Raw genomic sequence first — 23,774 nt, forward strand, 5'->3', positions numbered from 1 at the left:
CTTAGTAATTGAACATGGTTCAAGTCACTCAGGAGGAGGCCTGGAGTTGGGGTAGAAAGCAAGCTTGACTTGGATGTTGATTGGTAGATGCCAGTGGTTGATTTGCAGGAGCCTCAAAGGAAAAATGATTTTTTTTTTTTTTACTTCTGTATTTCTTAGCTCTGTACTTTATTGTAGTATTGACCCAAGGTTTATTGAATTTCTATTTATTGGAGAGATTTTGGTAAGCATGTTAGATTTTTCAATGGCTAAGCCAATCCTAAAGTTAACTAGCGTAGAACTAGGCTCAGGCAATATTTCAGCTCTTCCACAGGTCAGAGGTTTTTATTGGATTATGTGTATCAGGATAAGTGCAATGAAGGGGAATAGCGTTGGCTTTTTAAAAATCTGCCTTTAAAGTGTGTAGAGCAGGTCTTCAAAGGCCTTTTCCTTAGTTAGTTTTGGTATTGGAAGTATATACATTTCATACTATATGTCACATAATTGTTGTGCAGTGTTGATTCAACTTATAAAATCCAGAAGAAATCATTCAGAAAGGCACATCTAACTAAATTATACTTTGCAATTATAGTATGGCCTCTAATTTTGTTTTCTCTTATGGCACATCTTTAACATAGTCTCTGATTTATGCTGGGTCTCAAAATACTGTTTTATTCTTTCTAGGAAAACAGGAAATCATTTTCACAACTTTATAAGTTGGCAAGACTTAAGAGCTGCTGAACTTGTAAAATCTTGGAATAATTCTCTTCTAATGAAGGTAATCTGTTTCTTCTGTGATTTGGATATTATTTTGTTTTTCTGTAAATGTCCCTTAATTGTAGACTTAATTATATTATTTCCCACCTATTTTGTTTTAGGACATTAAGAAGACATATGCACACACTCCCCATTCCAGTGAAGTTTAATAATAGTCAATCAAAGGTGTATGTGGTAGACTTCGATACTTGTACCTCAGGAAGTTCTAAGGAGGTTTGTGGTGGACCAGAGTTTCACATGTTAGTGAGAATTTGTGTTTCTGTTCTTGAGAAATGGAAAAGATACAGACTAGATGAATGAAGAGCCCAAATTTCGTCTTTCATAAAAGCTCAGGATGGATATTGAGATATTATAGATAACTAGCAGACTATTACAAGCTCTTATCATTACAGGCGTGATGGCTCGCGCCTGTAATCTCAACACTTTGGAAGGCTGAGGCAGGGGGATTGCTTGAGGCCAGAAGTTCAAGACCAGCTTGGGAAATATGCTAAGACCTCATCTCTACAAAAAATGCAAAATTAGCTGAACATGGTGGTATGGACCTGTAGTCCCTGCTACTTGGTAGGCTGCAGTGAGAGGATTGTTTGAGCCCAGGAGTTCGAGGCTGCAGTGATTGCCACTGCACTCCAGGGCACTCTGTCTGGGTGACACAGTGAGATCCTGTCTCAAAGCCAATAACACCAAATTATGCCTGATACATAGTAGGCATCAGTAAATGACAATGATGATGGTGACAGTGACAATAGCAACATCATGAAATCATCTGTTCTGTTATTTGTCTCAAATTTGCCCTCACTCCTGAATGTGAGATTACCGAATCAAAGGGTAAACACAGTTTTCCAGCTCTTTAAATGGTGTCAGACCTACAGTATTTTATGTCATAATCAATATTCCACATTAATTATTTTATTTTATTTTATTTTATTTTATTTTTATTTATTTATTTTTAGATGGAGTCTTGCTCTGTCGCCCAGGCTGGAGTGCAGTGGCGTGATCTCGGCTCACTGCAACCTCTGCCTCCTGGGTTCACGTGATTCTCCTGCCTCAGCCTCCCAAGTAGCTGGGACTACAGGCATGTGCCACCATGCCCAGCTAATTTTTTGTATTTTTAATAGAGACGGGGTTTCACTGTATTAGTCAGGATGGTCTCGATCTCCTGACCTGATGATCCACCCGCCTTGGCCTCCCAAAGTGCTGGGATTACAGGCGTGAGCCACCACGCTTGGCCCATATTAATTATTTTAATACTTCTAATGCCTCACAGTTAAATGCCTTCTCTGCTAGTGTACTGGTACCAGATGGAGCCCAGGGGAGTGTCTAGAGCATCAGTTTTACTTGATAAGTATTTGATGATATTAATTTAATATAAAACAAATATGAATATATTATAGAATGTAATAGCAATGCATAAGTGAAACAATTTTGCCAGAATCTCACCTGAATTGATTATCCTTTTTGACAGTTTAATATAGAAAAATGTACCTTGCTGCAGTAACTTGTGAGAGGTGCTGTTAACAAGAAGGACACAGTAATTAAGGGAGTTAAAAGTGGTTATAAGGAAATGTCATGAACCCTCAATTGTATAATTTAAATTATGCAATTTATAATCTATAATTTTATATCTTAATATATAATTTTAGTTAATAGTTCATCAGACATTCTTTAAGTTAGTCATTGAGGTGTTTAACACTTTTATTGCTTTGAAAAAATATTGTAATTTGAAAAGAAAAATTGTGATTTTAAAACATTTACTTCCATAATATGTCTCATATTTCAGATCTTTTTTTGTTTGTTTGTTTTGAGACAGAGTCTCCCTCTGTCACACAGGCTGGAGTGCAGTGGTGCAATCTCAGCCCACTGCAACCTCCACCTCCCAAGTTCAAGCAATTCTCCTTCCTCAACCTCCTGGGTAGCTGAGATTACAGGCGCATGCCACCATGCCTGGCTAATTTTTGTGTTTTTAGTAGAGACAGGGTTTCATCATGTTGGTCAGGCTGGTCTTGAACTCCTGGCCTCACGTGATCCGCCTGCCTCAGCCCCCTAAAGTGCTGTAATTACAGGTCTGAACCACCATGCCTAGCCTCAGATTTCAAATCATAATGCAGAACTGTGACCTCAAGCACAAAACTGAGCATTTAAAGCACTTTTGTCTACTTGATATTGAACATGCGCAGATGAAAGTTTTGGTTCTCTTAGCAAAAAAATTTACACAAACACAGGCTTTCACAGTTTAGCACACATAATTCTAGAGCCTGTCCTGGCAGTGAAGGAGCCCCACTTTGCAGTCATCCCTTTCCAGTTGCTAATGGTTTGACTGTGACCCTTGGAAATGTTTAGTGTTTTTATCAGCAACAATGTCATTAATTTGGCCAAGGCTAGTCCGAAGCAAAATGGTGAAGTAATTGAGGTGTGTTTGCAATCTCTTGCCACTGTTGCTTTCCTCCAGTCTCCCCAGATGCCCGGTCTTCCTCTTACTGTTGTTCTTATTCTTGCCTAATGATTGCTAAGGCTTTCTTCTCTTTGCTGTTAGCATAAAAGCCCAACTCCTTACCAAAGTTTGGCTCTTTCTGCAGTTCTGACCACTTCCTAGACCTCTTTCTTCCTGAAGTTGCTGAAGATTAGCAACTCCATCTTTGCCAGCCTGTTTCGTTCTTGTAGCACTCAAGCCCTTTCTTACCTTAAGGCCATTGTACATACATGGGGTCTCTCTGCCATCATAGCTGGATCTTTCTCATCCTTTAGGGTCCAGCTCATGTGGCACATCTGGGAGCCCTTCCCTGCCACCCTACTTAAAGGAACCCCCTTGCCCTCAATCTCTTATGTTGCCCTTTGTTTCCTTCGTTGTACTTACTAAATTTCAAAGATTCTGAGATATACATTTTTTAAACTGAAAATTAAATGGAAATAATTATAGATTCACATGCAGTTGTAAGAAACAGTACAAAGATCCCTTAGACTATTTGCGCTTTCTCCCAGTGGTAACATTTTGAAAAACTATAGCATAACATCACAACCAGGACACTGACATTAATACAATTCATATATTTTATTAGGATTTCCCCAGTTTTACTGTATATTCATCTGTATGTGTGTGTGTATGTGTATGTGGGTAAATTCTATACAATTTTTTCCTATCTAGGTTTATCTGTTCCTATCTGAACAGTTCCATCACTACAATGATCTCTTGTGTTGTTCTTTTATAACTATATGCACCACTCTCCTATACACCTCCCTACCCTCTCTCATTCCTAGCTCCTGGCAACCACTAATCTGTCCTCCATTTTTAAAAAGTTCTAATTTGAAAAATGTTATAGACATAGGATTATACTGTAAAATATATAACCTTTTGGGATTTGCTTTTTTCACTTAGTATAATTCCCTGGAGATTCATTCAAGTTGTTGCCTGTATCAGTAGTTTGTTCCTTGCTATTGCTGAGTTGTATTCAATAGTACAGCTGTATCACAGTTTATTTAACCATTCACTTGTTGAAGGACATCTGTGCTGATTCTAGTTTTTGACTATTAAAAATAAAGCTTTTATGAATGTTCTTTGTATAGAATTTTCTGTGAATGTAATTTTTCATTTCTCTGGGATAAAACCCTCAAGGTCATATGGTAATGCAGGTTTTCTTTTGTAAGAAACTGCCAAACTATTTTGAAGAGTGACTATACCATTTACTTTCCCATCAGCAATGTATAAGTTATATTTTAACATCTCTGAAATCAGGATGCATTTCTTAGTAGCATGTTAAATAATGATTCATTTTACAGTCTGTCTTCTTAAATCATCTTATTTATTGACTTGATTGCTTGTTTGTCTTCTCACTAGAATGTAAATTTTAAAAAAACAAGAATTCTGCCCATATTGTTCAATTTGTTTTTATAAGGCCTCGCAACAGTCCTTAGTATGCTAGAAGTTACTCAGTAAATACTCATTAGATATATGAATGAAGACGCTAATTGTTTATATGTTGTCTGCAAGTGCAGGTATTGGAGCTTGTAATATTTTTGTATGACCTCTCCACACATTCCGAGGTATCTACATTTTAACAGAATATCTCAGAAGTGTCCTAAATCTAATTTTTTATGAGAATAGTGTAGTGTGTATAAAGAGGAATAGCCCATTCCAATTTAACTTATTTCTTATAACAAATCAGAAGAAGGCTTATGGGTGGTCACTTTAAATACTTTTAAAAAGTCTTATGTTTTAATAAATAATGTGGGTTGAGTGGTTCCAAGATGGCCAAATAGGAACAGCTCCAGGCTACAGGTCCCAGAGTGAGTGATGCAGAAGATGACTGATTTCTGCATTTCCAACTAAGGTACCAGGTTCATCTCACTGGGGTGTGTTGGACAGTGGGTGCAGGACAGTGGGTGCAGCCCACCGAGCGAGAGCCGAAGCAGGGCAAGGCATAGCCTCACCCAGGAAGCGCAAGGGGTAAGGGAATTCCCTTTCCTAGCCAAGGGAAACCGTGACACACAGCACCCGGAAAATCAGGTCACTCCCTCCCTAATACTGCGCTTTTCCAAGGGTCTTAGCAAACGGCACACCAGGAGACTATATCCGGCACCTGGCTCGGAGGGTCCCACGCCCATGGAGCCTCCCTCATTGCTAGCACAGCAGTCTGAGATCTAACTGCAAGGCGGCAGCAAGGCTGGGAGAGGGGCACCCGCCATTGCTGAGGCTTGAGTAGGTAAACAAAGTGGCCTGGAAGCTCGAACTGGGTGGAGCCCACCGCAGCTCAAAGAGGCCTGCCTGCCTCTGTAGACTCTACCTCTGGGGACAGGGCATAGCCAAACAAAAGGCAGCAGAAACCCCTGCAGATTTAAATGTCCCTGTCTGACAGCTTTGAAGAGAGTAGTGGTTCTCCCAGCACGGAGTTTGAGATCTGAGAATAGACAGACTGCCTCCTCAAGTGGGTCCCTGACCCCCGAGTAGCCTAACTGGGAGGCATCCCCCAGTAGGGGCAGACTGACACCTACACGGCCGGCTACCCCTCTGAGACGAAGCTTCCAGAGGAACGATCAGACAGCAGCATTTACTGTTTAGCAATATTCACTCTTCTGCAGCCTCCACTGCTGATACCCAGGCAAACAGGGTCTGGAGTGGACCTCCAGCAAACTCCAACAGACCTTCAGCTGAGGTCCTGACTGTTAGAAGGAAAAGTAACAGAAAGGACATCCACACCAAAACCCCATCTGTACGTCACCATCATCAAAGACCAAAGGTAGATAAAATCACAAAGATGGGGAAAAAACAGAGCAGAAAAGCTGAAAATTCTAAAAATCAGAGTGCCTCCCTTCCTCCAAAGGAATGCAGCTCCTCGCCAGCAATGGAACAAAGCTGGATGGAGAATGACTTTGACGAGTTGAGAGAAGAAGGCTTCAGACAATCAAACTTCTCTGAGCTAAAGGAGGAAGTTCGAACCCATCACAAAGAAGCTAAAAACCTTGGAAAAAGATTAGATGAATAGCTAACTAGAATAACCAATGTAGAGAAGTCCTTAAATGACCTGATGGAGCTGAAAACCATGGCACAAGAACTACGTGACGAATGCACAAGCTTCAGTAACCGATTTGATCAACTGGAAGAAAGGGTATCAGTGATTGAAGATCAGGTGAATGAAATGAAGCGAGAAGAGAAGGTTAGAGAAAAAAGAGTAAAAAGAAATGAACAAAGCTTCCAAGAAATATGAGACTATGTGAAAAGACCAAATCTACATCTGATTGGTGTACCTGAAAGTGATGGGGAGAATGGAACCAAGTTGGAACACACTCTTCAGGATATTATCCAGGAGAACTTCCCCAACCTAGCAAGGCAGGCCAACATTCAAATTCAGGAAATACAGAGAACGCCACAAAGATACTCCTCAAGAAGAGCAACTCCAAGACACATAATTGTCAGATTCACCAAAGCTGAAATGAAGGAAAAAATGTTAAGGGCAGCCAGAGAGAAAGATCAGGTTACCCACCAAGGGAAGCCCATCGGACTAACAGCGGATCTCTCGGCAGAAACTCTACAAGCCAGAAGAGAGTGGGGGCCACTATTCAACACTCTTAAAGCAAAGAATTTTCAACCCAGAATTTCATATCCAACCAAACTAAGTTTCATAAGTGAAGGAGAAATAAAATTCTTTACAGACAAGCAAATGCTGAGAGATTTTGTCACCACCAGGCCTGCCCTACAAGAGCTCCTGAAGGAAGCACTAAACATGGAAAGGAACAACTGGTACCAGCCACTGCAAAAACATGCCAAAATGTAAAGACCAGGAGGAAGAAACTGCATGCTAGGAAGAAACTGCATCAACTAATGAGCAAAATAACCAGCTAACATCATAATGACAGGATCAAATTCACACATAACAATATTAACCTTAAATGTAAATGGGCTAAATGCTCCAATTAAAAGACACAGATTGGCAAATTGGCAAATTGGATAAAGAGTCAAGACCCATCAGTGTGCTGTATTCAGGAGACCCATCTCATGTGCAGAGACACACATAGGCTCAAAATAAACCGATGGAGGAAGATCTACCAAGCAAATGTAAAACAAAAAAAGGCAGGGGTTGCAATCCTAGTCTCTGATAAAACAGACTTTAAACCATCAAAGATCAAAAGAATCAAATAGATGCAATAAAAAATGATAAAGGGGATATCACCACCAACCCCACAGAAATACAAACTACCATCAGAGAATACTATAAACACCTCCATGCAAATAAACTAGAAAATCTAGAAGAAATGGATAAATTTCTGGACACATACACTCTCCCAAGACTGAACCAGGAAGAAGTTGAATCCTTGAATAGACCAATAACAGGCTCTGAAATTGAGGCAATAATTAATAGCCTACCAACAAAAAAAGTCCAGGACCAGGCGGATTCACAGCCAAATTCTACCAGAGATACAAGGAGGAGCTGGTACCATTCCTTCTGAAACTATTCCAATCAATAGAAAAAGAGGGAATCCTCCCTAACTCATTTTATGAGGCCAGCATCATCCTGAGACCAAAGCCTGGCAGAGACACAACAACAAAAAAAGAGAATTTTAGACCAATATTCCTCATGAATATCGATGCGAAAATCCTCAATAAAATACTGGCAAACCGAATCCAGCAGCACATCAAAAAGCTTATCCGCTATGATCAAGTGGGCTTCATCCCTGGAATGCAAGGCTGGTTCAACATACACAAATCAGTAAATGTAATCCATCATATCAACAGAACCAAAGACAAAAACCACATGATTATCTCAATAGATGCAGAAAAGGCCTTTGACAAAATTCAACAGCCCTTCATGCGAAAAGCTCTCAATAAATTCGGTGTTGATGGAACGTATCTCAAACTAATAAGAGCTATTTATGACAAGCCCACAGCCAATATCATACTGAATGGGCAAAAACTGGAAGCATTCTCTTTGAAAACTGGCACAAGACAGGGATGCTCTCTCTCACTACTCCTATTCAACATAGTGTTGGAAGTTCTGGCCAGGGCATTCAGGCAGGAGAAAGAAATAAAGGGTATTCAATTAGGAAAAGAGGAAGTCAAATTGTCCCTGTTTGCAAATGACATGATTATATATTTAGAAAACCCCATTGTCTCAGCCCAAAATCTCCTTAAGCTGATAAGCAACTTCAGCAAAGTCTCAGGATACAAAATCAATGTGCAAAAATCACAAGCATTCCTATACACCAATAATAGACAAACAGAGAGCCAAATCATGAGTGAACTCCCATTCATAATTGCTTCAAATAGAATAAAATACCTCGGAATCCAACTTAAAGGGATGTGAAGGACCTCTTCAAGGAGAACTACAAACCACTGCTCAACGAAATAAAAGAGGACACAAACAAATGGAAGATCATTCCATGCTCATGGATGGGAAGAATCAGTATCGTGAAAATGGCCATATTGCCCAAGGTAATTTATAGGTTCAATGCCATCACCATTAAGCTACCAATGACTTCCTTCACAGAATTGGAAATAACTACTTTAAAGTTCATATGGAACCAAAAAAGAACCCGCATCGCCAAGACAATCCTAAGCCAAAAGAACAAAGCTGGAGGCATCACGCTACCTGACTTCAAACTATACTATAAGGCTACAGTAACCAAAACAGCATGGTACTGGTACCAAAACAGAGATATAGACCAATGGAACAGAACAGAGCCTTCAGAAATAATACCACACATCTACAACTATCTGATCTTTGACAAACCTGACAAAAACAGGAGATGGGGAAAGGATTCCCTATTTAATAAATGGTGCTGGGAAAATTGGATAGCCATAAGTAGAAAGCTGAAACTGGATCCCTTCCTTACACCTTATACGAAAATTAATTCAAGATGGATTAGAGATTTAAATGTTAGACCTAAAACCATAAAAACCCTAGAAGAAAACCTAGGCAATACCATTCAGGACATAGGCATGGGCAAGGGCTTCATGTCTAAAACACCAAAAGCAATGGCCACAGAAGCCAAACTTGACAAATGGGATCTAATTAAACTCAAGAGCTTCTGCACAGCAAAAGAAACTACCATCAGAGTGAATAGGCAACCTACAGAATGGGAGAACATTTTTGCAATCTACTCATCTGACAAAGGGCTAATATCCAGAACCTACGAAGAACTCAAACATATTTGCAAGAAAAAAACAACCCCATCAAAAAGTGGGCAAAGGATGTGAACAGACATTTCTCTCTCTCTTTTTTTTTTTTTTTTTTTTTTTGAGACGGAGTCTTGCTCTGTCACCCAGGCTGGAGTGCAGTGGCCGGATCTCGGCTCACTGCAAGCTCCGCCTCCCGGGTTCATGCCATTCTCCTGCCTCAGCCTCCCGAGTAGCTGGGACTACAGGCACCCGCCACCTCGCCCAGCTAGTTTTTTGTAATTTTTAGTAGAGATGGGGTTTCACCGTGTTAGCCAGGATGGTCTTGATCTCCTGACCTCGTGATCCGCCCGTCTCGGCCTCCCAAAGTGCTGGGATTACAGGCTTGAGCCACCGCGCCCGGCCGACATTTCTCAAAAGAAGACATTTATACAGCCAACAGACACATGAAAAAATGCTCATCATCACTCACCATCAGAGAAATGCAAATCAAAACCACAATGAGATACCATCTCATACCAGTTAGAATGGCGATCATTAAAAAATCAGGAAACAGCAGGTGCTGGAGAGGATGTGGAGAAACAGGAACACTTTTACACTGTTGGTGGGACTGTAAACTAGTTCAACGATTGTGGAAAACAGTGTGGCGATTCCTCAAGGATCTAGAACTAGAAATACCATTTGACCCAGCCATCCCATTATGGGGTATATACCCAAAGGATTATAAATCATGCTGCTATCAAGACACATGCACACATGTGTTTATTGTGGCACTATTCATAATAGCAAAGACTTGGAACCAACCCAGAGGTCCATCAGTGACAGACTGGATTAACAAAATGTGGCACATATACACCATGGAATACTATGCAGTCGTAAAAAAGGATGAGTTCATGTCCTTCGTAGGGACATGGATGCAGCTGGAAACCATCATTCTCAGCAAACTATGGCAAGGACAGAAAATCAAACACCGCATGTTCTCACTCATAGGTGGGAATTGAACAGTGAGAACACTTGGACACAGGAAGGGGAACATCACATACCAGGGCCTGTCGTGCTGTGGGGGAAGGGGGAGGGATACCATTAGGAGATACACCTAATGTAAATGAAGCGTTAATGGGTGCAGCACACCAACATGGCACATGTATACATATGTAACAAACTTGCACGTTGTGCACATGTACCCTAGAACTTAAAGTATAATTTAAAAAACAAAAGAAAACAAAACAGATAAATAAATAATGTGAAAAATTTATATGCCATGTAAAATATAAAGAAATGACCGGGCGCGGTGGTTCACGCCTGTAATCCCGGCACTTTGGGAGGCTGAGGTGGGCAGATCACCTGAATTCAGGAGTTCGGGACCAGCCTGGCCAACATGGTGAAACCCCATCTCTACTAAAAGTACAAAAATTAGCCAGGCGTGGTGGTCCACATCTGTTATCCCAGCTACTTGGGAGGGTAAGGGAGGAGAATTGCTTGAACCTCAGGTGGAGGTTGCATTGCGCTGAGATTGCACGATTGCACTCCAGCACTCTAAGCAAAAAAAATGTAAGCCTGGAGAACAGAGTGAGACTCTGTCTCAAAAAACCAAAAAACCAAAAACCATATATGTGTGTGTGTGTGTGTGTGTGTGTGTATATATAAAAATGAAGAAAGTGTGAGCACTGAATAAGATGAGAAGGAAGTTAAAAGGACAAGACTGAAAAAGAGAACCGAGTGTACGAATTTTCTTAATTGATGTGTTATCAATTAAAAGTGAAAGAAAAAAATGTTTATTACTATTTTTCACAAATAAACCAAAATCTTTAAATTTATTTTGGGGAGTGAGGTAGGTAGGATTAACAAAAGTGGGTAAGTTCAACAAGAAATGGGCAATACTTCATAAGTGTTTTGTAAAACATCAGTTTCATAAGTTGAAGTGTCCGTCTACATCCCTGTAGTGTGTGGCAGGATAGGTTGTTTTTTTTTTTTTCACCCAGTATGTCTTAAAGACCTTAAAACTCAAAGCTTGTTTTCTGTATACCTAAGGCTTTTTGTAAATTAAAGATTTTGCTTATGTTTGATCTTTGATCATTAGATAAGTATAGGTAGTATTAAATAAAATCACACAACCAGATTTTAAAAATTTCTGTCTGTGTTAGTGCTAACTTAATTTCTAATAGGAAAGAAAAAAAGCCAATAAAAGCTCATCCTTCATTGTCTAGTATTAAGAGTTCTCAGGTCTTTGATTCATAGAGACAGCTTGAAGCTAAGATATAAGATTATGATTAATGTGAAAATATTTGGACTATGAGCCTTCAAAATCAAAGATTAGCTGATAACTTCGTATAGATGTTATTACTATTGGAATACTAGTGAATTAATGCTATTCTACTAAATAGTATAGATTTATCTGGGAGGCCTGCAATAAACTTAAAGTGTACATATCCCACTGAAATAAGAATACTACAAATATAGCCTCCTTCCTAGATTCTCTCCCTTCACTATCATAGTTAAAAATAGGTAGAGAGGTGAAATATAGTTGTTTTTTTTTTAAAGTTTATAATAAGTACCTGAGCATCTGGTGTTTGCTAAAATAATTCAAAGTAGGTATGTTGCATTTCATATGTTAGCATACAAACTGCCTATTTAGGATAATATTGCTGTTTTTTATTAAGTGCAGAAAACACTATTATAAGTAGTTAAATGACTTGTTACTGGGTTTGTTTGCATGTATATAGAATTGATGTGGAAATTTTAAACACTATTAAATGCATTTTCCTAAAATATGTTTTTTAAAATACAGATATTTCACAGTTCTTGCCGAGTGCTTCACTTTTTCACTAGAAGTAAACGACTTTTTGCAGCCAGTTTGTTCACTTTCACAACCCAGCAGACTTCTTTGAGATTGGTCTGGATTTTACAGAACCTGATTGAGGTAAGAAAATACTGTGTGTGTGTGTAAACCATATGAAGACTCCGGGGAAGAAAAAATTAAAGGAATAAAGATAGTAATTTGATTATTTGAGGAAAAATTGTCTACCACATATTGGAATGGAAGACAATGTGGCATCTTGTTTTTGTTTGTTTGTTTGTTTTGCCTTTTTTTTTTTTTTTTTTTTTGAGACAGAGTTTTGCTCTTGTTGCTCAGGCTGAAGTGCAGTGGCACGATCTCAGCTCACTGCAGTCTCTGGCTCCCAGGTTCAAGTGATTCTCCTGCCACAGCCTCCCGAGTACCTGGGATTACAGGTGCCCGCCACCACACCCAGCTAATTTTTTGTATTTTTTGTAGAGACGAGATTTCACCATGTTGGCCAGGCTGGTCACAAACTCCTGACCTCAGTGATCCATCTGCCTCAGCCTCCCAAAGTGCTGGGATTACAGGCGTGAGCCACCATATGGATTACAGGCATGAGCCATATCTTTGATTTATATCAGTGGAATTCTTTTGTGTCAGACTCCTTTTGCTCAACATCATGTTTTTGACATATAGCAATGTTGTGTGTAAATTACTTTGCTTATATTTTCATTGCTATTTGCTGTTCAATGTATGATTTTACCATAGTTTATTGTCTATTCTATTCATGTACATTTGGGTTATTTCCTGTTTTTAGCTGTTATGATTAATGCATCTCTTGGTGTATATGTAATTGCTATGTCTATACATAGGAATGGAATTTTTAGGGCATGAATGTTTATATATGTCTTCACTTTTTTTTTTTTTTGAGACGGAGTCTCACTGTGTCACCCAGGCTGGAGTGCAATGTGTGATCTCGGCTCACTGTAACTTCTGCCTCCCAGGTTCAAGCGATTCTCCTGCCTCAGCCTCCTGAATAGCTGGGATTACAGGCGCAGGCCATCATGCCCAGCTAGTTTTTGTATTTTTAGTAGAGATGGGGTTTCACCATGTTGGCCAGGCTGGTCTTGAACTCCTGACCTCGTGATCCGCCCGCCTCGGCCTCCCAAAGTGCTAGGATTACAAGCATGAGTCACCACGCCCAGCCATATATCTTTATCTTTAATGGATAATGTCAAAACACTTTTGCAAAGTGATAATAACAATTTACACACTCTCTATCAGTATGTGATCAGAGGACTTTTTATTTCATTTACGATTGTAATTGACATTGTTAGTTTTTTATATTTTAGCCATCCTAGTTGGTAAGTAATAATATCTGAGTGTGATTTTAGACTGGATAAAAAAACAAGATCTAACTATATGTTGTCTATAAGGGGCACACTTTAGATTTAAAAAATATAAAGAGGTTAAAAGTAAGTGAGTGGAAAAGATATGTAAACAGTCACTATATCATGTAAACAGTTACATATATCATGTAAACAGTCACTATAAGAAACTGGAGTGGTTATATTAACATCAGACAGTATAGACTTTAAAACAAAAATATGTTACTAGAGATAAAAAGGGAATTTTACAATGATAAGATGGTCAATTCATCATAAATATATAACGGTTATAAACACCTAATAACAGAGGTCCACACTACATGAAGCAAAAATGGACAGAATTGAAGGGAAAAATAGACAGTCGAGCAGGATAGTTGGAGACTTCAGTGCCCCACTTTCTTTTTTTTTTCTTTTTTTTTTTTTTCGAGACGGAATCTTGCTCTGTCACCCAGGCTGGAGTGCAGTGGCATGATCTCGGCTCACTGCGAGCTCCAGCTCCTGGGTTCACGTCATTCTTCTGCCTCAGCCTCCCAGGTAGCTGGGACTACAGGAGCCCACCACCACGCCCGGCTAATTTTTTGTATATTTAGTAGAGATGGGGTTTCACCGTGTTAGCCAGGAGGGTCTTGATCTCCTAACCTCGTAATCCACCTGCCTCGGCCTCCCAAAGTGCTGGGATTACAGGCGAGAGCCACCGTGCTTGGCCCTTACTTTCAGTAATGAATAGAATAACTAGACAGAAGATTAACAAGGAAATAGAAAGTTGATTAACAGTAACAACTAACTAGACCTAACAGACATTTATAGAAAACTCTACCCAAGAACAGAATATACATTCTCCTGAAGTATACATGGAACTTTCTCCAGGATAGATCATAGGCTAGGCCATACTACAAGCCTCAGTAAATTTAAAAGGATTGAAATCATATGAAGTCTGTTGTCTGACCATAAAGGCTTCAAATTAAAAGTAACAGAAAAAACTTGGGAAGTTCTAAAATACATGAAGATTAAACAACACACTTAAAAATAACCAATGGGTCCAAGAAGAAATCGTAAGAGAAAATTAAGAAATACTTTGAGATGAATGAAAATAAGATACAACATACCAAAACTTATTAGATGCAGATAAAGTACTTAGAAGGAAATTTATAGTAAGACTATATTACATGTAGAAGAGTATATTTAAAAAGAAGAAAAATATCAAGTCAATAATCTACCATTCTACCTTACGACATGGAAAATGATGAGCAAACTAAATCCAAAACAAGCAGAAGGAAAGAAATAATTGAATTAGAGCAAAATTAATGCAATAGAGAATAGAAAAACAGTGAAGAAAATCAATAAAATCAAAAGTTGCTTCTTTGAAAAGATTAGCTAAACTGACAAAGACAAGAGAGAAAACCCAAATAACTAAAATTATGAATTATTATGAAATTATGGATATTAATACTGACCTCACAGAAATAAAAAGCATTAATAGGCAATACCATGAACAAGTGCATGCCAACAAATTAGATAACCAAGATAAAATGAAAAATTTCCTAGAAATAACACAAACTACTGGAAATAACTCAAGAAGAAATAAATAATCTGAATAAATCTATAACAAGTAAAGAGATTGAAGTAATAAATAATAAATTCTCACCTAGAAAAGCCCAGAGCCAGATGGCTTTACTAGTGAATTCTACCAAAAGTTTAAAGAAGAATTAACACAATCTTTTCACAACTTCTTCCAAAAGATAGAAAGGGAAAATAGACAATTGAATAGTAATAGTTGGAGACTTTAATACCCCATCAATAGTGGATTATACTTCCATTATTGGAGTGAGAGATACTTCCCAGCTCTTTCTTTTAGGCCATTATTCTCTGATAACCAAATCAAAGACATCAAGAGAAAATAAACTGACAGGTCAATATTCCTTATGAATACAAATGCAGAAATCCTCAACAAGGCTGGGTGTGGTGGCTCATGCCTGTAATCCCAGCACTTTGGGAGTCTAAGGCAAGAGGATTGCTTGAACCCAAAAGTTCAAGGCCTGCCTGGGCAATATAGCAAGACACCATCTCTCCAAAAAAATTAAAAATTAAAAAATTAGCTGGGTATAGTAGTACACACCTGTAGTCCCAGCTACTTGGGAGACTGGCATGGGAGGATTGCTTACCCCGGAGTTTGAGACAGCAATGATCTAGGATCACACCACCACTGCACTCCAGCTTGGATGACAGAGCAAGACCCTGTCTCTGGAAAAAAACCGCACACACACACAAAACTTCAGCAAAATATTAGCAAGTCAAATCCAGCAACATATAAAAAGGATTATATATCATGACTAAGTGGGATTTATCCCAAGAATACAGGATTGGTTTAGCATTCAAAAATCGATTAATATGGATCTTTTATTAAAACTGGTAAATGAAAAAAATAGAAAATTAATATACACCATATTAATAGGATAAAGGACAAAAAAAAGATCACGTCAGTAGATGTAGAAAAAAGTGTTTGACAATATCTAGTGCCTGATAAAATGCTCAACATACTAGGAATAGAAGGAAAGTGCTTCAACCTGATCTGTGAAAAACTCACAGCCGACACCATACTTAATAGTCAAAGACTGAATGTTTTTCTCCTAAGTTCGGGAATAAGACAAAGATGTCCACTCTCACCACTTCTAATTAACATTGTATGGGAGGTTCTAAGCCGGGGCAGTTGAGCAAGACAATGTAATAAAAGGCAACTAGATTGGAAAGGAAGGAGTAAAACTATCTCTATGATGCAGATGACATGATCTTGTGTATTGAAAATCCTAAGGAATTTCCTAAAAAAATTAGCACTAATATTATAAATGAGTGTAGTAAGGTCAGAGGGTATAAGATCAATATACAAAAAAAAAAAAAAATTCTTTTTTGAGACAGTCTGTCACCCAGGCTTGAGTACAGTGGCACAATAGCAGTCACTGTAGCCTCAACCTCCAGGCTGAAGAGATCCTCTTACTTCAGCCTCCTGAGTAGCTGGGACTACAGGTGCACACCACTATGCCCAGTTAAGTTTTTGGTTTTTTTTTCTGAGACGGAGTCTTACTCTGTCATCCAGTCGGGAGTGCGGTGGCATGATCTTGGCTTACTGCAACCTCTGCCTCCTGGGCTCAAGCGATTCTCCTGCCTCAGCCTCCCAAGTAGCTGGGACTACAGGCGTGCACCGCAACACCCAGATAACTTTTGTATTTTTAGTAGAGACGGAGTTTCACCATGTTGGCCAGGCTGGTCTTGAACTCCTGACGTTAAGTGATTCGCCCACCTCAACCTCCCAAAGTGCTGGGATTACAGGTGTGAGTCACCGTGCCTGGCCCCAGTTAATTTTTAAAATTTTTGTAGAAACAAAGTCTCACTATTTTGTCCTAGCTGCTCTTGAACTCCTGAGCTCAAGTAATCTTTCACCCTAGCCTTCCAAACTGCTGGGAATACAGGTGTGACCTGCCGCATACAGCTGAAAATTAATCGTGTTTCTATATACAGCAAAGAACAACTAGAACATGAAATTAAGAAAACAATTTCGGCTGGATGCAGTGGCTCACGCCTGTAATCCCAGCACTTTGGGAGGCTGAGGCAGGTGGATCACCTGAGATCAGGATTTCGAGACCAGCCTGGCCAACATGGTGAAACCCCGTCTCTACTGCAAATACAAAAATTAGCCAGGCATGGCGGTGGACTCCTGTAATCCCAGCTATGCGGGCGGCTGAGGCAGGAGAATCGCTTGAACTGGGGAGGCAGAGGTTGCAGTGAGCCGAAATCACACCATTGCACTCCAGCCTGGGCAACAGAGCAACATGCTGTCTCCCCCTGCCAAAAAAAAGAAAGAAAGAAAACAATTTCATTTACAAAAACATCAAAAAGAATAAAATACGTATGAATAAGCTTAACTACAAAATATATACTTTGAGAAGTACAAAACATTGTTGAATACAGTTAATGAAGGCCTAAATAAATGGAAAGACATATACATGGATTGGAATATTTAATACTGTTAAGATTATAGTATTCTTCAAATTTATCTACAGGTACAACACAATTTCTACCAAAATTCCTCTTTTTTTTTTTGTAGCAGACAAGCTGATCCTAAAGTTCACCTAGAAATTTGAGGAATCCAGATTAGCAAAAGAATCTTGAAAAAGGAACAGTATGGGAAAACTCACACTTCTCAATTTCATTGTGGCTTTAATTTGCATTACTCTATTTCCTAACAAAGTTGATATCTTTTCACATACTTACCATTTGTATATCCTTTTGTGAAGTACCTCAGTCCTTTGTTTTCTAATAAATTAATACATTTAATTTTAGAGTTGTTTTAGGTTTACAGAAACATTCAGCAGTAAATATAGTTTCCATATCCAACAGTTTCTGCTGTTATTAGCATCTTGTATTATGGTAGTACATTTGTTACAATTAATGAACCAATATGGAAATATTATTATTAATGTAATGTATCTACCATTGCAGTACTATTATACACCATAGTTTCACTGCCCTGAAAAATCCCCTGTCCTTCACCTACTCACATCTCTTTCTGAACCCTGGGTAACATTGATATTTTTATTGTCTCTACAGCTTTGTATTTTCCAGAATATAATATAGTTGGAATCATACAGTATATATACTTTACACACTGGCTTCTTTCACTTAGCAATATGCATTTAAGGTTTCTCCATGTATTTTTGTGCCTTGATAGCTCATTTCTTTTATCACCTAATAATATTCCATTGTCTGAATGTGGCACAGTTTATCCAATCACTTTTTTTTTTTTTGAGATGGAGTGCAGTGGCGTGATCTCGGCTCACTGCAACTTCCACCTCCCAGGTTCAAGCGATTCTTCTGCTTTAGCCTCCCAAGTAGCTGAGATTACAGGTGCCCACAACCATGCCCAGTTGATTTTTGTATTTTTAGTAGAGACGGGGTTTCATCATGTTGGCCAGGCTGCTCTCGAACTCCCGACCTTAAGTGATCCACCTGCTTCGGCCTTCCAAACTGCTGGAATTACAAGCATGAGCCACCGTGCCCGGCCTATCCAGTTACCTATTGAAAAACATCTTGGTTGCTTCCAGCTTTTGGCAATTGTGAATAAAACTGCTATACACTTTTGTGTGCAGGTTTTTATTTGGACATAAATGTTCAACTCATTTGAGTAAATAGGTGTATGATTGTTGGATCATATGGTATGACTGCATTTAGTTTTGTAAGAAACTATCAAGCTATCCTCCAAAGTAGCTGTGTCATTTTGCATTCCTGCCAACAGTTGGAGAGTTCCTCTTGCTTCATATCCTTGCCAACATTTGATGTTGTCAGTGCTTTGGATTTTAGCTATTTTAATAGGTGTGTAGTAGTATCTTATTGTTTCAATAGGTGTGTAGTAATATTCATTGTTTACAATTCCTAATGACGTGATACAGAGCATATTTTCATGTGCTTATTTACCATCGGTATATCTTGGGTGAGGTGTCTGTTCAGATCTTTTCCCATTAAAAAAATTTTTGTTTGTTTAGAGACAGATTCTTGCTCTGTCACCCAGGCTGGGGTGCAGTGGCATGATCATGTCTCATTATAGCCTCAAAACTCGTGGGTTCAAGTGAGCTTCCTGCCCCAGCCTCCTGAGTAACTGGGACTACAGGCGTGTGCCACTATGCCTGGCTAATGTTTTCACTATTTGTTTATTTATTTATTTATTTATTTAGAGACAGAGACTCACTCTGTCACCCAGGTTGAATGCCTTGGCATCATCTTGGCTCACTGCAACCTCTGCTTCCTGGGTTCAAGTGATTCTTCTGCCTCAGCCTTCCAGGTAGCTGGGATTATAGGTGGCTAATTTTTGTATTTTTAGTAGAGATGGGGTTTCACCATATTGGCCAGGCTGGTCTTGAACTTCTGACTTCAAGTGATCCACCTGCCTCGGCCTCCCAAAGTACTGGAATTACAGGTGTGAGACACAGAGCCCAGCCAAATTTTTTCACTTATAATAGAGACAGAGTGTCTCTATGTTTCCCAGGCTGGCCTCAAACTCTTGAGCTCAAGTGATCCTGCTACCTTGACCTCCCAAAGTGCTGGGCTATAGGTGTGAGCCATTGCACCTAGCCCCACTTAAATTTTTTTTTTTATGTGTAGACTTATTGTTAGGCAATTGATATCTTTTGTAGCTATTTTAACTAGTCCTTTAAATTATTATACTTCTTGCTGGGTGCAGTGGCTCATGCCTGTAATCCCAGCACTTTGGGAGGCCGAGGTGGGCAGATCATGAGGTCAGGAGTTCAAGACCAGTCTGGCCAATATGGTGAAACCCTGTCTCTACTAAAAATACAAAAATCAGCCGAGCCTGGTGGTGCACACCTGTAGTCCCAGCTACTCGGGAGGCTGAGGCAGAAGAATCATTTGAACCCAGGAGGTGGAGGTTGCAGTGAGCTGAGACTGCGCCACTGCACTCCAGCCTGGGCAAGAGTGCCAGACTCTGTCTCAAAAAATAAAAAATTTATTTATACTTCTTTTTGGCTGGTCTTTAGAAATATAGTTACTTTTTATGAATTGACCTTTAATCCAGTAATATTGCTGAATTCACTTAGTTATTCTAGTAACTTATCTAATAGCTTGTTTTTGCAAGGGATGTTTCTGGGTATACAGTTATGTCTTTTGCAAATGACTAGATTTTTTTTCTACTGGTTTAACACTATTTTTCTTTTTCATTGGCAAGGGCCTCCATGATATGTTGATTAGAAGGAGCGATCATTAATTCTGTTTCTTGTTTCTGATCTTGGACCAAAGGCTTTCAACATTTCTTTACTTAGTATGAATTAAGTTTTGGGGTGCTATCCTTTGTACTTTATCAAATTAAGGAAGTTCTCTTTCTTTCCTAAGCTTGCTGACACTTTTTATTATGAGTGGGTACTGAATTTATCAAACACATTTTCTGCGCTTATTATCTAGGTTTAGTGTGTTTTATGCAAGCTACTTGGGGTTTGTAGGGCTTTTTGAATTTGTTGCTTGAGGTCTTTGTTGATTTTGAAAAATTCTCAGCTGTTATCTCTTCAAATGTAATTTCTGCTCCATTCTCCTTATCTTCTTTTTTTCTCAAAGCCCAAATATGGGCCATTGCCCTAAGACCTCAACTCTCTATGGATCTAAGGAGAGTTGTTGATTTTCAGTTTACTTTTGTGTGTGTGTGTGTGTGTGAGGATATAAGTAATGACTTCCGAGCTCTTTACCTATCAAACAGGAAATTGGAGTCCCCTCTTGTACATTTTAAAGTTTAGACCTTCTCACTAAATCCCCTGTATATCTAACCCTATCTTACATATTTTCCATCCTTTTGTCTTTCCTTGCTTCATTCTACCCAGCCTATTCCAACCTATCTTCCAATTCTATTATTCACTCTTCAGTTGTTTCTAATGTGCTGTTAAAACCCACTAAGTTCCTAATTTTTTAGTTCTATAATTTATATTTTTTCCCATATAATTAGCATGTTTATTTTAAAGTCCATGACTGTGAATTCCAACATCTGTAGCTCCCATGGACTGTCTTTTTTTTCCTGTTTTTGTTTTTCTTCCATGTTATTGTTTCTTCATATGTCTAGTTACTTATTTGTGTATATGTGTATATATGTGATCTTGACATTATATTTGTAAAATTGTGTGTAGAATTTGAGAGCCTTAACATAATGCTGTCTTGCTCTAGATAACGATTTATGTTTGTTTCTTCCATTCTTCCAGTTAACAGGATTATCTCAATCCAACTTAATAATTGAGATGATTCAAATCTGACTTGTAGTTCCTATGAGAGCCTGTCCTTCTAGTTTACTCCTGCTCTTAGGGTAGAGCCATTTGCAGTCATTAGCCAATGTGAGGGAGGTTGACCTTGGTCCTCCCACCTTAGGAAGCCCCAATGTCTACTCTGTGTTACCCTAGCCTCCTAGGGGACTAGCACCTATCAGAGACCCTGGCTCATAAATATTTTTTTAATAGATGGATGAATTGAACACCTGTCAGGCATTGTGCTACTCACTGAAATACAGGTTAACTTTTGGCTATTAAAAAAATTATATCTGGAACAAATTTTAGAATAAAAATTTCTAAATTTAACAAGAGTTTGAAATATAATATTACTTTAAAGCACTCCATATTTAAGTGGCATAACTCTTGAATGGAATATTAAAGTATTTGTATTATAAATAACCTATAAATGACCTTGTTTTTGGAACTCATGTCATTTGTTTTCATTTTACTGATCCTTTCTACTATTAAAGTATAATTTATCTTTAAATGTTTTCATTTGCTTTTCTTTTTATTTCAGTTATTTACTTAAGTATTTTTGGGAACATCTGCTATTTGCTGGGAACCCTCCTACGTGTTGGGATTATGAATATAAATGCAATCTTGTCCCTGCCCTTAAAGAGCTAAGGGTCTAGTAGAGAGGCAGTAATGGTGTGAGATAATGGCTAAATGGAAGCTATCCATAGGATGCTACAGACTGAGTTAGAAGGAGTGTGGGAGTGGGCCAGGCTTGGACAAAGCCAGGAAATGCTGGTCTTGATGGACACATAAGAGTTATAGAGGTGATAAACTTTTTTTCAAGAAATTGTTTTTCAGTTTATTAATAACACCCTAATAGGCATTTCAGTTTCTCTGCTAGCTATTATAGTTTAAAGAGGTGTTGACACCTCTGTTTCCCTTGGCATGCTTTATGCCAAGAATTGTCCTGTTAGTAATATTTTAGGCTTTGAGGGGCATAAGGTTTTTGTCACAACCACTCTGCCATGAAAGCAGCCATAGGCAACAAATGAGCATAGCTGTGTTCCAATAAGACTTTATTTATGGACACTGAAATTTGAGTTTCATATAATTTTCATGTGTCACAAAATATTCTCCTTTTGTCTTTTTAACCATTAAAAATTATGAAAACCATTTTTAATTTGCTATACAAAAACAGAGAATAGGCTGGATTTGGCCTGTGGGCCGTAGTATACCATCCCAGCTTTGGGCTTTTTTTTTTTTTTTTTGAGACGGAGTCTCGCTCTGTCGCCCAGGCTGGAGTGCAGTCATGTGATCTCATCTCACTGCAGGCTCCACCTCCCAGGTTCACACCATTCTCCTGCCTCAGCCTCCCAAGTAGCTGGGACTACAGGCGCCTGCCACCATGCCCAGCTAATTTTTTTTTTTTTTTTGTATTTTTTAGTAGAGATGGGGTTTCACCATGTTAGCCAGAATGGTCTCGATCTCCTGACCTCGTGATCTGCCCACCTCGGCCTCCCAAAGTGCTGGGATTACAGGTGTAAGCCACCGTGCCCAGCCAGTTTTTGCATTTTTTGTAGAGATGGGGTTTCGCCATGTTGGCCAGGCTGGTCTCGAACTCCTGACCTTAGGTGATCCTCCTGCCTCAGCCTCCCAAAGTACTGGGATTACAGGTGTGAGCCACCGCACCCAGCCAACTAGTGTATGTTTAAACTAAAAATGTATATGCTTTTTTTTAAAAAAAGAAATAAAAACACAAAAGTAACTAACACATGCTTGGTATAAAACTAAAACCTTTCAGAAATATTATATAGAAAATGAAAATCTTCCCTCTCTCCCCCGGCTAGATCTCATTCCCTATATAATAATCACTTAGAACAATTTGGAATATGTTCTAGAAATTTTTTCTGTGTACATATTAATTTTTATAAAAATGGGTTTATATTGTATCACTGATCTGCATTTAATCATGCACTTAGTAATTTGGCCTTTTTGAATCGATTTTGTGCTGTTGTGTTTTCAAGGTGCAAAAGGCAGTTGAAGAAGAAAATTGCTGCTTCGGAACTGTTGATACCTGGTTGTTGTATAAGCTCACAAAAGGTAAAGATGACCTGGAAGATCTATTTTAAGTAACTGAAATTTGATCAAGAGAAATGATTGGCCTGAAAAAAGTAGAAGTTGCTTTTTTTCTTTTTTTGAGCTAGGGTCTCGCTCTGTCAACCAGGCTGGAGTGCAATGGTGTAATTATGGCTCATTGCAGCTCAGCTTCCAGGGCTCAGGCGATCCTCCCGCTTCAGCCCCCTGAGTAGCTGGGACTATTGGTATGTGCCACCATGCCTGGATAATTTTTTGCATTTTTAGTAGAGACAGGGTTTTGCCATGTTGCCCAGGCTGGTCTTGAACTCCTGGACTCAAGCAGTCCATCTGCCTTAGCCTCCCAAAGTGCTGGGATTGCAGGCATAAACCACCACACCTGACCAGAAGTT

General features: G+C 39.0%; 1 protein-coding gene across 1 annotated transcript in view; it reads left to right on the forward strand.

Moving 5' to 3' along the window:
- GK5 (glycerol kinase 5) overlaps positions 1-23,774 on the forward strand; it is a 65,716-nt gene that overhangs the window by 18,815 nt on the left and 23,127 nt on the right. The window contains exons 4-6 of the mRNA XM_025375948.1: positions 664-757; positions 12,147-12,278; positions 23,313-23,388. Of these exons, the coding sequence (XP_025231733.1) occupies positions 664-757; positions 12,147-12,278; positions 23,313-23,388 (302 nt within the window). The remainder of the gene's footprint in view (positions 1-663; positions 758-12,146; positions 12,279-23,312; positions 23,389-23,774) is intronic.

This window comes from Theropithecus gelada, chromosome 2 (genome assembly GCF_003255815.1).
Source record: "Theropithecus gelada isolate Dixy chromosome 2, Tgel_1.0, whole genome shotgun sequence".
NCBI classification, from domain to species: Eukaryota; Metazoa; Chordata; class Mammalia; order Primates; family Cercopithecidae; genus Theropithecus; species Theropithecus gelada.